Source organism: Mastacembelus armatus, chromosome 15 (assembly GCF_900324485.2).
Source record: "Mastacembelus armatus chromosome 15, fMasArm1.2, whole genome shotgun sequence".
Taxonomy (NCBI): domain Eukaryota; kingdom Metazoa; phylum Chordata; class Actinopteri; order Synbranchiformes; family Mastacembelidae; genus Mastacembelus; species Mastacembelus armatus.
Genome location: NC_046647.1, coordinates 5050184 through 5062413, shown reverse-complemented (window position 1 = coordinate 5062413; position 12230 = coordinate 5050184). Strand labels below are relative to the sequence as shown.

The 12230-nt window shown below is 38.9% G+C and overlaps 1 protein-coding gene across 3 annotated transcripts in view; it reads left to right on the top strand.

Moving 5' to 3' along the window:
• The window catches only part of LOC113131352 (stromal membrane-associated protein 1-like), a 114856-nt gene that overhangs the window by 95508 nt on the left and 7118 nt on the right, over positions 1-12230 (top strand). For all 3 annotated transcript variants that reach the window (XM_026308468.1, XM_026308469.1, XM_026308467.1), the window contains exons 8-9: positions 1732-1853; positions 11009-11183. In XM_026308468.1, coding sequence (XP_026164253.1) covers positions 1732-1853; positions 11009-11183 — 297 coding nt within the window. The remainder of the gene's footprint in view (positions 1-1731; positions 1854-11008; positions 11184-12230) is intronic.

Here is a 12230-nt window from a genome sequence, read left to right as displayed (position 1 = left end):
TTTAAATAACCTAAAGATTAGCCATATTTTCAGTCTGTATGAGCTAAACATCAGAGCAGGAAATGGGTCTGTTATGTGTTTATTTGCATGTTTCTTACTCATTGTGTTTTGCCTTCCCTTGTATGTTGCAAAGGTTTTGCCATCTGCCATATGCAGTAAAACATGTTCATCTTGTGTGTTAAGTTCAGGTGGTTTTTTACCACTTCAGGTAATATCTGTTTTTAAAATACACACCTTCACATCCTGCATGTGTGTCTGCTCAATCACTTTTGTCACATTTGTCAAGAAATAGTTAACACCTCATGACAAATCCACAAATTGTCATTTGTACACGTGTATAGTGTATGTACAGATTTAACATGGTGTTACTCTTAAACATGAGAATAGCACCGGCCTTTTCATGTGACCGTCAAAAAGAAAGATTAGGCTTATTACCCCATATATAAATAGAAATGGCTCAATAAATATCGAGCTATTTGTGATAAATATTTAGTTATCATTAATAACTGACAATAATTATTCAAAATACAAATAAATACAAAAGAGGGTAAAGAGACCACAGATGTTTGTCAGTATTCCAATAACAATAAACAAAACAATAGGTAACAATAAAGGTATTTACTACTTTTCATTATTTAGAGTTTTTGTGGAATTTTAAAATGTATTTATTGCTCTTGTTGCTTTTACTTTTTTCTGTGTGTATGTGCAGGATATTGAAGATTTAATATGGACATTTTTACAGCAGAATTTTTACTTGTAGCAGGGAAAGCCTGGGTGTCATAAATAACATCAGTCATAGCTCAGTTCAATCCAGATGTGCCAGTTAGCCACACCAGTCACCATACGAACTCAAATATATTTGCAATCACTAACAATTAATTAGTATTTCATACTCCAAGGGCAAAAGGAGGAGCAAATATGAAATGAGTTTCAAGGCAGAGCTAACTTCTGAAGGAGTGCAGCCATCAGAATTTTCCTGAGCATGTTCCAGTTAATTAGCATGGTAATTGTAAATTGAACTGTTTGAGGAGTGTTGGAAATATGTGACAATGCATAGTTCTTATAAATGTCCTGAATGTGTGTAAATGTAAAGGTCATTCCTATTTATGTCAGTATCTTCATTTTTTACTTGGTTTTGTGTATTTGTGCACGTGTGTGTAATAATTGGCTGACTCTGTAAGTCAGCAAAAATGCCGTATACCCATCACATTCTCCTTGGTTTAAGGTTTGGCTGGCAGTCTTTTGTTGAGATCATCTGGTTATGCACTCTCCTTCTGCAGCTGAGAAAATCATATTAAAAGCTTCTTGTAGAAGCAGCTTTGAATCTGCATCAGCAGGTTAAAATTGATCCAGCAGTTTCAAAGTTTTCACTAAAGCAACTTTTTCTTATTGCAAAAACAAATCTGTGTTTTGAGTAGTATGAATGGAAAGCCTTAGCCCTAACTAATCTAAGAAGCTTGATTTTTAATGTTAGGTAATTGATTTGAAATCATATTGCACTATTAGCATGAGGAGCATTTATGGACATGCGTGTCTTCATCTAAATGTTAACAAGGCCACAGTTTGTAGTCCTTGCTCTTAAATGAAATTAAATAATATTTTATGTTTTTTTAAATCATTGTTATATATTAAATAAGATGCATTTATACAAGACAAGTATAATAATAAGTCAAGAAATAGCAATCTTTTCAGAAATAATATAACAGCTCTCACTCTCTCTGTCTCCCTTAGATGCTCCAGAGGGTGGTGGGAAGGGCTCAGGCGGTGCTGCACCAATCAGTGATGAACTGGGCATCTTTGGACCAATGATTTCCAACCCTCTCCCTTCGGCCAACAACACACAGCAGGCTCAGGTACCACACACACACACACACTTTCATCATCTGCTTATCACCGCAGGCAGGCAGTAACACAGGGAGTCTGCAGAGATTTGCATGATGCAAACACGCACACACATGGGCATATTCACAAACACACTATCTCTCTTGCATGCAGACACACATTCTCCGAGGATCCTGTCAAAGCAAACAGTGATAGACTCTTTTATTGAATTATTTTGACCTTTTTCCTTCAAAGGAAACAGTCGGCCTATCTAACAAAAAGAGGAATAAGGGTGAGCTGCTTCAATAATAAACGCAGTATTTGTATAAATTTCTGAATTTAGTTTTTGTAAAGTGCCTTGAGATGATTTGTATTGTGATTTGGTGCTATACAAATAAAATTGAATTAAATTGAATTGAATTGAATGGGCAGGTCGCTGCTTTAATTTGTTTGGACAAATTGAGTAACCAGGTAATAAGAGCTTTGGTCAAGGAGTTGAGCAAGAATCCAATGGTCACTCTAACAAAGCATTAGAAGTCCTGTGCAGAGAGGGGAAAACTTGTTGGAAGGAAGGATCTCAGAGAGGTTAGATGGAAGCCACTTTGAGTAAAAGATGACAGGTGGATCAGAATTTGTCAAATGGCCTTTAAAGTAATCTGATTAAAGAATTTTATGGTCATGGGAGACATAGAGGTGGTGGTTTACAGATGCTTCCCAATCTGACTGAGCTTCCAGGAAGGATGTTATGAATTGCCCAAATCCAGGTGTGCGAAGCTTGTGGAGACTTAGCCAGCAAGACTTGATGGTGTAATTACTGCTAACACAGCTTGAAAGTACTAAATTAAGGGTCTGAATACCTTTGCAAGTGAGTGTAGATTAGTGACAGTTTATCCATTAAAAATTTAATCTACAACACAGTGCAGTGTACAAATAGTGGAAGACTCTGAATACTCTTTAAAGCCACTACATGTAGTTTCAGCAAAATGAAGACAGGAACAAGGACACTGAAAATTCTCCTGGAGGAACATAGGAGCTCTATTAATAGGTGCCAGGTCTTCAGTTGCATGTCATTTTATGGGAAGAAGCACACAGAAACATCTGAGGAGCACTGGGGCTGAACTGTACTTTCCAGTTACTTGGTTAGTTACTTTTTTGTTTGAAATTCACTCTCTGAGTAGTGACTTGCAGGAGACCCAGCCATGAAGAACAATAATGGGCTGCTGTACCTGTATGCTCCCCATGTGCCACTCCCAGTTTGACTTCTCATCTTTCCTCCACCTCACCTCCTCTGTGACTCTACCTAGTCCAACTCTGTGTCTGCCTCACACTGTTGCTCTTCTCATGCATCTATTACTGCAACATTTCTATCTCACTTCTCTTTGGATTTTCTTTTCTGTCATGCCCTGGTGTGGTTAATGTTAACACTATGCATGCAGTCCCCCTTCTGCTCAGTCAAATATGTTGAAGATCTTCCAACACGCCCACATTAAATTAACTCATGAATAGAAATCCACGCGTCTGTACTGTTATGCAGTGTTCACTCCATATAGTAGTTACCATAACATATAAAGCGTGTCCACGTCAAACATCTAAGTTGACATTAGATTTTAGGGACCTCCTAAATACCCAATTTGCCATACCTGAAAACCCAAACAAATGTCTCACATTAACACATTTAATGCATATACATTGGTGTATGGTGAATGCACTGTTATTCCTCACACTACAATCACACAAACATCACGATACACATTCAAGCCAGAATGATTTCCTTTTACCTCATATGATTTGAAACTATACCAACAGTGTTAATGAATTAGTTCTTTGAATTCTGATTCTTGATCATTTTACATATTTTTGCAGCACATATTTACTAGCTTATCCATTCAATATATGAACAATGCTTTTCGTTATCGTTATCATTAACTTTTTCAAAGCCTTGCTGCTTATAAACATATCATCTTTGTATCCAGCAAATGTAAATGTAAATCCTGTTTATTCAGTTTATTTTAAAGACAACAGAACAGGAAACAACTATTTAACTATCACTCTTTCCTGCTACCAACAGGGACACTAATCCAAATACTGCTATGCCGAAGTTTTCTACCCTTGCTGTCACCTTATTCTACCCTGTTCTGTCTACATCTTTTCATTTGTGATCCATTATTCTGTATGTTATCCCTGTCCCTCCCTCGTCTTCCTTCTCTGTGCTGTCACTCACCATCCATTCTCTCACAAGACTTTCCTTGAATATGCTCACACAGCATTGCTCCTGTTCTTCTCCTCCCCATTCTTCATGTCTTCTCTCTTTTTTACCTTTACACTACTCTATGTGTTAACATCCTTCCCTTTGTCTTTTATATGTGTTCATACCTTGGGCCTTATTAATCCCTGTTAAGTGTAAAAATATAAGTCAGACATACCATGCAATCATTTCACCAACAACTGTAATTTATGTTTTCATGCTTAAATGTGCATAAACTCAGATGCAGCCAAGAACACAGCATATACCGTGCCACCAGAGGTTAAATGAGAAAATCCAATATGTAACAAGCAACAGTAAAACTCAGTAGCTTTTTGATTTTTGATGTCTGGGTTTATGACATAACTTTGTTCCAACACTGCACAAAGAGCTAGGACTGGAATTTCACACCTACCATGAGCTGCAAAATACATGCTTTTATTTAAACCATAATTTCAGAGGCTCACCGGTGAAAATAGTTTTCTTACAGGTCTGCACAGCAGTCTACTGAAAGAAATATTAATACAATTGCAAAGTTCTTTTTTTTTTTTTCTTACAGCAATCATTAAGTACAAAAAATATATTTTAGTGGACAAGAATCTGTCGTGTTGTCTGCTGCAACACTTGGATATAAAATTATTTCTTACAGCAGGAGAGTTATTTCTGTTACGGTTTTGGACTATTAAACAGCATCTCATAGCCTGCGATTTTGATAGTGGCTGTGTGATACCAGACAGACTGCTCTCACATGGCCCCTCTGCCTGTTCCAGAGCTGTCTTGTCTGGTTGACTGTATTATTTGAAAGTCAAACAGTAGATTTTGTTTCTGCCACAGTCCTCTATTTAGAAGAGTTCTGTGAACCGGGGCTTTTTAATTCTCTGTGAATTAATATAACTCCAAGGCTTTAAAGAATGCCTTAAACCAAAACCTGTTTTTTGCACTGCAAAAGATCCTTCTTCTCTTTCTCTGAGCCATGTCCAGTGGAACAATGAGACTGTCACTGACATTTCCTGCAGACGCTAAAGAAAATGTATTTACCTCTCAGTATGTGGATGATAATTGCCTCTGCCATGGTGTGAAGGTTAGCGTGGAATTGCTTCCTTTTGTTTGGTTGCCTGTAACAAATTAGAGAAACTAGTGGCCAGTGTATTGTGTAGGGAACACAATAAATTTAGGTGACCTTGTGACCTTTCCTGTGCCATCAGCAGGCCAAATTTTCTTTTGTTTAACCAGAGTATTGCTTGATAATTTCTCACTCAGACACAAAATTTGCAGTGCAGATCCACGCTCACATGAAGAAACACAAACCTGTAGCGGTACTGTTTTCATGCCAGCCTTTCCATTTTCAGTAACTTTCCTATACATTCAAGCAATATGCACAATACCATAGTTTTGACAGTCAAGACACATTTATACACACATACACAAGACTGAATTTGTGCTTCAGCAGGCGGATATTGCTCTACAGCAGTGCTTAACTGGCAGTGTGGAAGCCAGCAGCTTGCTGATTCTTGTAGCTATGAACTAGCATCGGGCAAAGCTCGCCTATCAGCAAATACGTCAATTACAAAAATGTGATTACAGCCTTGTAGGAGTGAGAGGATTTGTGTTATTCCCAGGTTTCCTCCTTCTTTCTTTCTCTGTCGTTCACTTGAACAGACACATTCACAAAAGTTCTGTCTTTTATTCACCCCACTCTCTGTGAGGTATACTTGGCTTTTAATCAGGTCTGAATAAAAAAGGACACTAAACACAATAATGATTTAATCTGAAGTTAGCAAAGAAGGATGGTACAAGGACAAGAAAAGAATGAGAGTATTACAAGTTAGGAGAGAGGGACAAAAACGTTTGAGGCAATAGATGGCTTGAAAGAGTTATGATTAGGTGGAGAGCAGCGTAGGAGAGGGATAAACAAATACAAAACAGTGGAGGGTAAGGCCAGGGACACAGGACCTGGAACCTGGAGTCCCACCTGCTCTCAGTGAATGAGTACGCAGGTGTAGATACAGCAGAAGCACTGACTTGAATAACCACCCACAATCCCATTTCTGTTTTTACCTGACACTGCTGAGTTCACATAGGTTACCCATGTTGTGACTTTATAAGGCTTGCATACCTTTTACGACGTGACACATTTGGCCCCAAACACCACCAGCAGGCTGGTGTCATTTGAGAGTCTGTAAGGTGTGTCTTCTTTCATGCCAATGCAGGTAAGGGAGAATCATGGAAATAATAGGAGACATGTTAGCAGGGGTTGATTTTGTATTCTGCTGGTTTTACAAAGGTCATGCTGTTTGCAGCTGTCAGCTTTGTAGGAAAATTCTCCACCTTCAAAAAGGAAGTGTAAACACAGCACAAATAGGATTTACATGAGCCACAAGAAAGATTGAACATTAGGCTTGTATTTATTTTGACTATGTTTTGTAATGTGCTTTATATTTTCTCTGCTCCATAGAGGAAGGCTGCACTGCACTGTTATTATATGTATTATCTGACCACCAGTAATTTTGACCACAGTGTGTTTGGGTGCACCTTTAGCTGAGCCTGGCTTGGCTGCACCTCTGTATCACTGCAGCTACAGCGAAAACTAGTAGTGGTTGGTAAGCCTAAGCCAAAATCAAAACAGAGAGCTAAAAGCTGATATAGTGCTCCGTGGGGCTGAATGGAACTGTAAAGCTAAGTGATTATTCTTTGTCACTTCATCACTACAAGTGAGTAGAAAAGACTTGTTTGTTAAAAGCAGAAGAAAAGTTGATGGAGGTATAAGAGGGAGGAGGTAATAAACTGTTGACCAGCACATTGATTTCTTTGTTCTTGTTCTTCCTTTCATTATTTTCCCTCATTCCCTCTTTAGGCTCTGTTCCTTTCTGGCACGCTCCTCCTTGATTCTGTTTTCCAAGGCAAGCCTTTCTTTTGTTTTCCGTAAATTACCGCACACACACACAGCTTAGTTTGGTTTTAAAGTCACAGATGGTCTATCAGAGGGGAGTGTATGACAATATATCACACAGTGATGCAAAACCATAGGGAGAAAGATAGTCTACTGTGTGTGTGTGTGTGTGTGTGTGTGTGTGTGTTTGGCTGTAGAGGTGTATGAATAGTGACAGTGGGGGAAAGGCTGTCAGAGCAGTAATTCAGAGCTCTGACTGCACCCATCACCACCAACACTGGGTGAGAAGAATGGAGCCTTGTAGAAGAGATTTTTTGTTACACAATGTGCTGCTAGGAGCCGTGCAACACACCACACACTATGTGGACAGTGTGTGTGGCAGGATATTAATGTAAGACTGACTGAGAATGACAAAGAAAGGATGCACACGTACCATACTCTTTAAACTTCTCTTCCTTTACAAGTGAGGTTACACTAATGCATCACTGCATTTTACACTGTGTACCACCTGTTCAGCTTTGCAAGAAATCTCCTGTATTGCTTCGCCTTCAGTGCAGCTGGACTTAATACTGCTGGAGTGTCTGGCAACCACAGATGGCTGATAAAAAATGGTTAGTCTTAAGCGAGCGTATTTATGCCAAACGTAGCCTTCACTTTAAGAAGCACATGTACTGGTAAAGGCTTCTCATCATCTTCACTGTCTTGTTTGTGTCACTGTTGCTAGAAGAGTTAACTTTATAGTGAACACTATAATAAGACATCAGACAGCCTGTAAATCCATCTCGCATGTATTTATTGACTGGTGACGTGTCCAGGGTGCACCCCTGCCTTTCACCTGAAGAGGGGTGGGAAACACATATTGAAAATTGCACAAATGAGCAAATAGTGTTTTGTTTTATAATTTGTATCAGAGTAAGCATTAGTAACCACATAATGTGTGAACCTGATTACTCTCACCCCACCTCCATGCAGTTTTCATCTATGAATATCCTGCTTTGCTCCACATGTTGCTGCTGTCTTCCTTCAGTAAATCTTCCTGGATGATGGTCTTATCACACGGTTCTAAAAGTCGACATTCGCAGTTTGAGTCATGCCGTCCATTCCACAAACATGTCTCAAAGAAGGAAGCTCAGTGGCTGGCAATTACTGCATTTGGGAGGGATTTGAAGTCTGTTAAATATATTTTTCAACTTTGTGAACAAGCTTAGCAGCAAATAGGCTTAGCTCTTTAATTGAGTCATGCTATGCAGCTGACTGACACTGTACAGATTGGGTGAGGACAGTTTCCTACCTATTCTCACCTTCAATTCAGTCCTTAATTCATGAGCAAGTATCATGCTAATGTGTTGCAGCTATTAATAGGAAGCTCCATCCTGCCTCCATCAAGCACTAACTGGCTTCACTTGAGAGAAAATGGACCCCGGTAGTGTGTGTGTGTGTGTGTGTGTGTGCGTGCGTGCGTGCGTGCGTGTGCGTGTGTGTGTGTGTGTGTGTGTCTTGGCATGATAAGCCACCTTTTCTCTTCAGGTATGTTTCTTTCTTCATCTGTCCCCACCTCTGTTCCTCTCAACTTGTAATTGTTGTAATTGCTTTTTTTGCTTTTCCTCTCCTCCCTGCTTCCTCTCTCTCCATCTTTCTTTTTCAGCCATTCATCACTCTCTTCTTCCTCCTTTGTACTTCTGTCCTTCCCCACCATCCACCAATTTTTCCAGCCTTACCACCTCTTTCTTTGTCTGTTTCTGTTCCCTTTTTTCTCCCTTCATCTTTTCTTCTTACCATTCCCTTCCTTGCTTCCTCTGTCCCCTGAGTTGTTTCCATTATTCCCTCCTCTTTATTTCTCCATCCTTCCTTTGTTTCTTCCTTTGCCCTTCTCCTCTGCTTCCCTGCTCTAGTCATAGGAAGTTAGTAGAGAGAGACAGAGGGAAGCAGCGCTGACTGCTAAGCAGCTGAGCACAAGACATTCACAGTGTAATTTTGTGTGTGTGTGAGTATATATAAATATATATGCATTTTATTATTGGTATTAAATTTGTGTATAATTTAAATGTATATATATATATATATAATATATATATATATTGTGTCTATACAAGTGTGGATGGCATATACATGTGACATTGAATTCTGTTTGTATTAAATAAGCGTGTGTGTGTGTGTCCTGTCTGCAACAGTTCATGTCTGCCTCTCTTTGCATTGGTCTAATTAATGTCATCTGTCTCCCTTGCAGTGACAATGCTTCTCCTCTGTTCCTTTCCCTTCTTTCCTGTTCTTTATTCTCTCTTTTTCACTTCACTCTCTTCTTCTCTTTATTTTTATCTCGTCGCTTCCCTTCTCCTCTCCTGTTTTCCTGTTTTGTCTTATGGTTTCTTGGTGATGTACACTATACAGTATGTATAAGTGAATACAGTCCCTATTTATCTGCACATTTTTTGTTTGTTGCTAATAGTAACAAAGCTGTCTATTTTAGCTAATGAGTGTTTGTGACCCAGTGAGAAAACCAAGAGATAGACAAAGAATCACGAAAACAAACCTTAGTTTAGTTATTTAGTTATTTAGAGACAAGGGCAGATATACTACCCTAGTATTTCTTTGGGGCTGACTAAAATATGTCCATAATGTTACTCGACAAAAGACACCCGTCTGTCACAGCACCCATTTCTAACTGGAACATAACAAACTAAAAAAAAAATATAACTGTTTTCAGTAGTCAGCCTAATTATCCTGAGAGCTTTCCTTTTGTAGACAACAAACTTTTATCTTCTAGAGCTTTTTTTAACTGTTATCCATGTCCATTAAATTAAGTTTCCATTGTCCTTCACTCAGTGCTTTCTTGGTGAGTGAGTCTGAAATTTGCACTTTCTTTGGTGTCGTGCCATAGCACTCTGAACCTTCTGTGTCTGAATGAGTTCCTTGATGCAGCTTATTTCCAGATTAAGTCTTTTCTCAGCAACCAATTTAGCAGATTTCAGTGCGTCAACAAGTGAATGCTTGTCTGTGATGCATTATTGGCACAGGTAGACGCACATGCACATAAGTACGGCGTTGTCTTTTCGCAAGAAACACTAGTATGTCTATAAAGGCTCATATTTTATGCATTTGAGGTCTCAGACCAGAGCGGAGAGAGAGAGAGAGAGAGAGACAGGGCTAACATTTGCCATCTAAGTTAGAGTCCTTTTTTAGTTCATACACTTCAAGTTCTTCAAAACACAAAATACACTTTTGTCTCTCATCTGTAATTTCCTTAAGCACATTATTTTCTCTCCTGCTCTTTATCTCTTCCTGCTTTGCTCAATCGTTCCATCTTTTGTCATATACACCTCTTCGCATGCAGTAGAATCAGTCTGAGTAACATTGGGTTCTCTCTGAAGATCCACAACATTTGACTTGTCAGCCAACTTTGTAGTGCCGGTTACACTGTTGGGTAGAATGAGCAACATGTTCTCCCAGTTTTTATATTTATCAGTCGGTTTGCCTGCACACCCTGAGACTTTCTCTGTATGTGCAGTGCCTTTATCTTTATCCCTGTCTTCATCCCGTCCCCCTTCTGTCTCCCTGATAGGTTATTTTATAACTTGAAGTGTTTTCCGGCTGACAGTTGTTTCCTACATAGTTCCACTGCATGGAGTACATAGCACTGAGCATCGAAAACTGTTGAATGGAGAAAGTTATTGATTTAGACAAAATTTTATAATGGCTGCAGATATAAACTTTATAAACTTGTGTTTCTGAGATGAGATGAGATAAACTTTATTAATCCCTGAAGGGAAATTCATTTCTATTAGACAGTGAAACAGAAGTGTGTTGAATATGGCATGACTTTTGTACTGATTGAATTAGTGGAGTGGAAATTAATTAATTTATCAAGAAAAGACAGACATGGCTGAAGTGTTCAGTTTGAATCAGCATCACATAGCATAAACATAGAGCAAATTAAAATAAGAGCACAGAGAGACAGGGATAGGGTTGTTTTTGCTAAACTATAACATAGAAAGAGAGAAATAAGAAATAAAGACAGGATTTTTTTCTGTAGTGAAGGCCTTCTGTTTCCCTTATAGGCCAGTTCCAGTACAGTACCTCTGCAAGCAGACCTCTCAACCTCCTCCTCTACCCCCACCACTACCAAGGCAGAGGAGAAGAAGCTTTTATCTAAAGACTCCATTCTGTCTCTGTATGCCAGCAGCTCAGTGGGCAGTCAGCCACAGAGCCAGCAACAACCTGCTCCAGGACAAGGTAACACACACACACGCAGCAGTTTTTATTATCTCCTCCTTATCCAGGTTAACTCAGTTTATCTTTGTTCATCCTTTCCAGCAACTCCCCATTATCATGTTTTGAAACTTGCAAAGTCTAAGAGAGTTAATTAAGAGTACAATACAGTATAATATGGTATAGTATAATACTACTATACTACGATAGAGTAGAGTTTGTTTGGACAAATACCATAATCTGTCCAGCTTTGCACTAATTCTCAGCCTTTCATCTCCTCCAACTGGCAACAAGCAAAGTCGACCTGATTTGTTTTGCATCATTTAACTTTACTGCGCCGCATTATAACTGTTATTTCTGTGAGCTGCTCTGTGGTCACTAGCCTTATCTTGGCAACATGTAGGAAAAGCTTTTTTTATATTATCAACTGAAATAATAACTACGTGAAAGGTGTCACTGCAAACACATCATCATCCAACTCTCAGCTCGACAGTGCATTTTGGCAACTTTTAACTTGTTTTGCTGCTTAAGGCTGCTCTTTTTAGCAGAAAAGTCCTATAACATACATTAATGCTCAGTAGCAAACAGCAGGCAGACAGAGTTAGACACAACATAATGAAGCATTTAGTTGCTAAATAACCAGATATTTCCCAAAGGAGTTAGTAGATTCCAAAACAGCGCTGAAAGAAGTGTAAATATTGAAGCTACATTAGTGCCCAGAAAGTCAACTCTGAATGAATGGTGTGCTGGATGTGTAAATCATCAACAGGTGGATAATTCATCATAGTGAGATGTTGTATTCATAGCTTGTGGCCCTGTTCCACAAATAGCCTAAAGAATCAATTAATGAAGGTTTAAAGGCAGCACCACAGCATATACTGTAGAGTATACTGTAGAGTAGAGAAGTGGCTGCACACAGGTGTGTATTGTCACAGGTGACATTATGTTTGTGAGCTGAAAAATAAACAAATCAGATGTAAATGATGTGTTTTTGATTCTGTGTAATTCCTGAAACCATCTTGTGAACCTTTAAATGGACGTTGTGACCACTTATGCAGAATGAATTTTTAA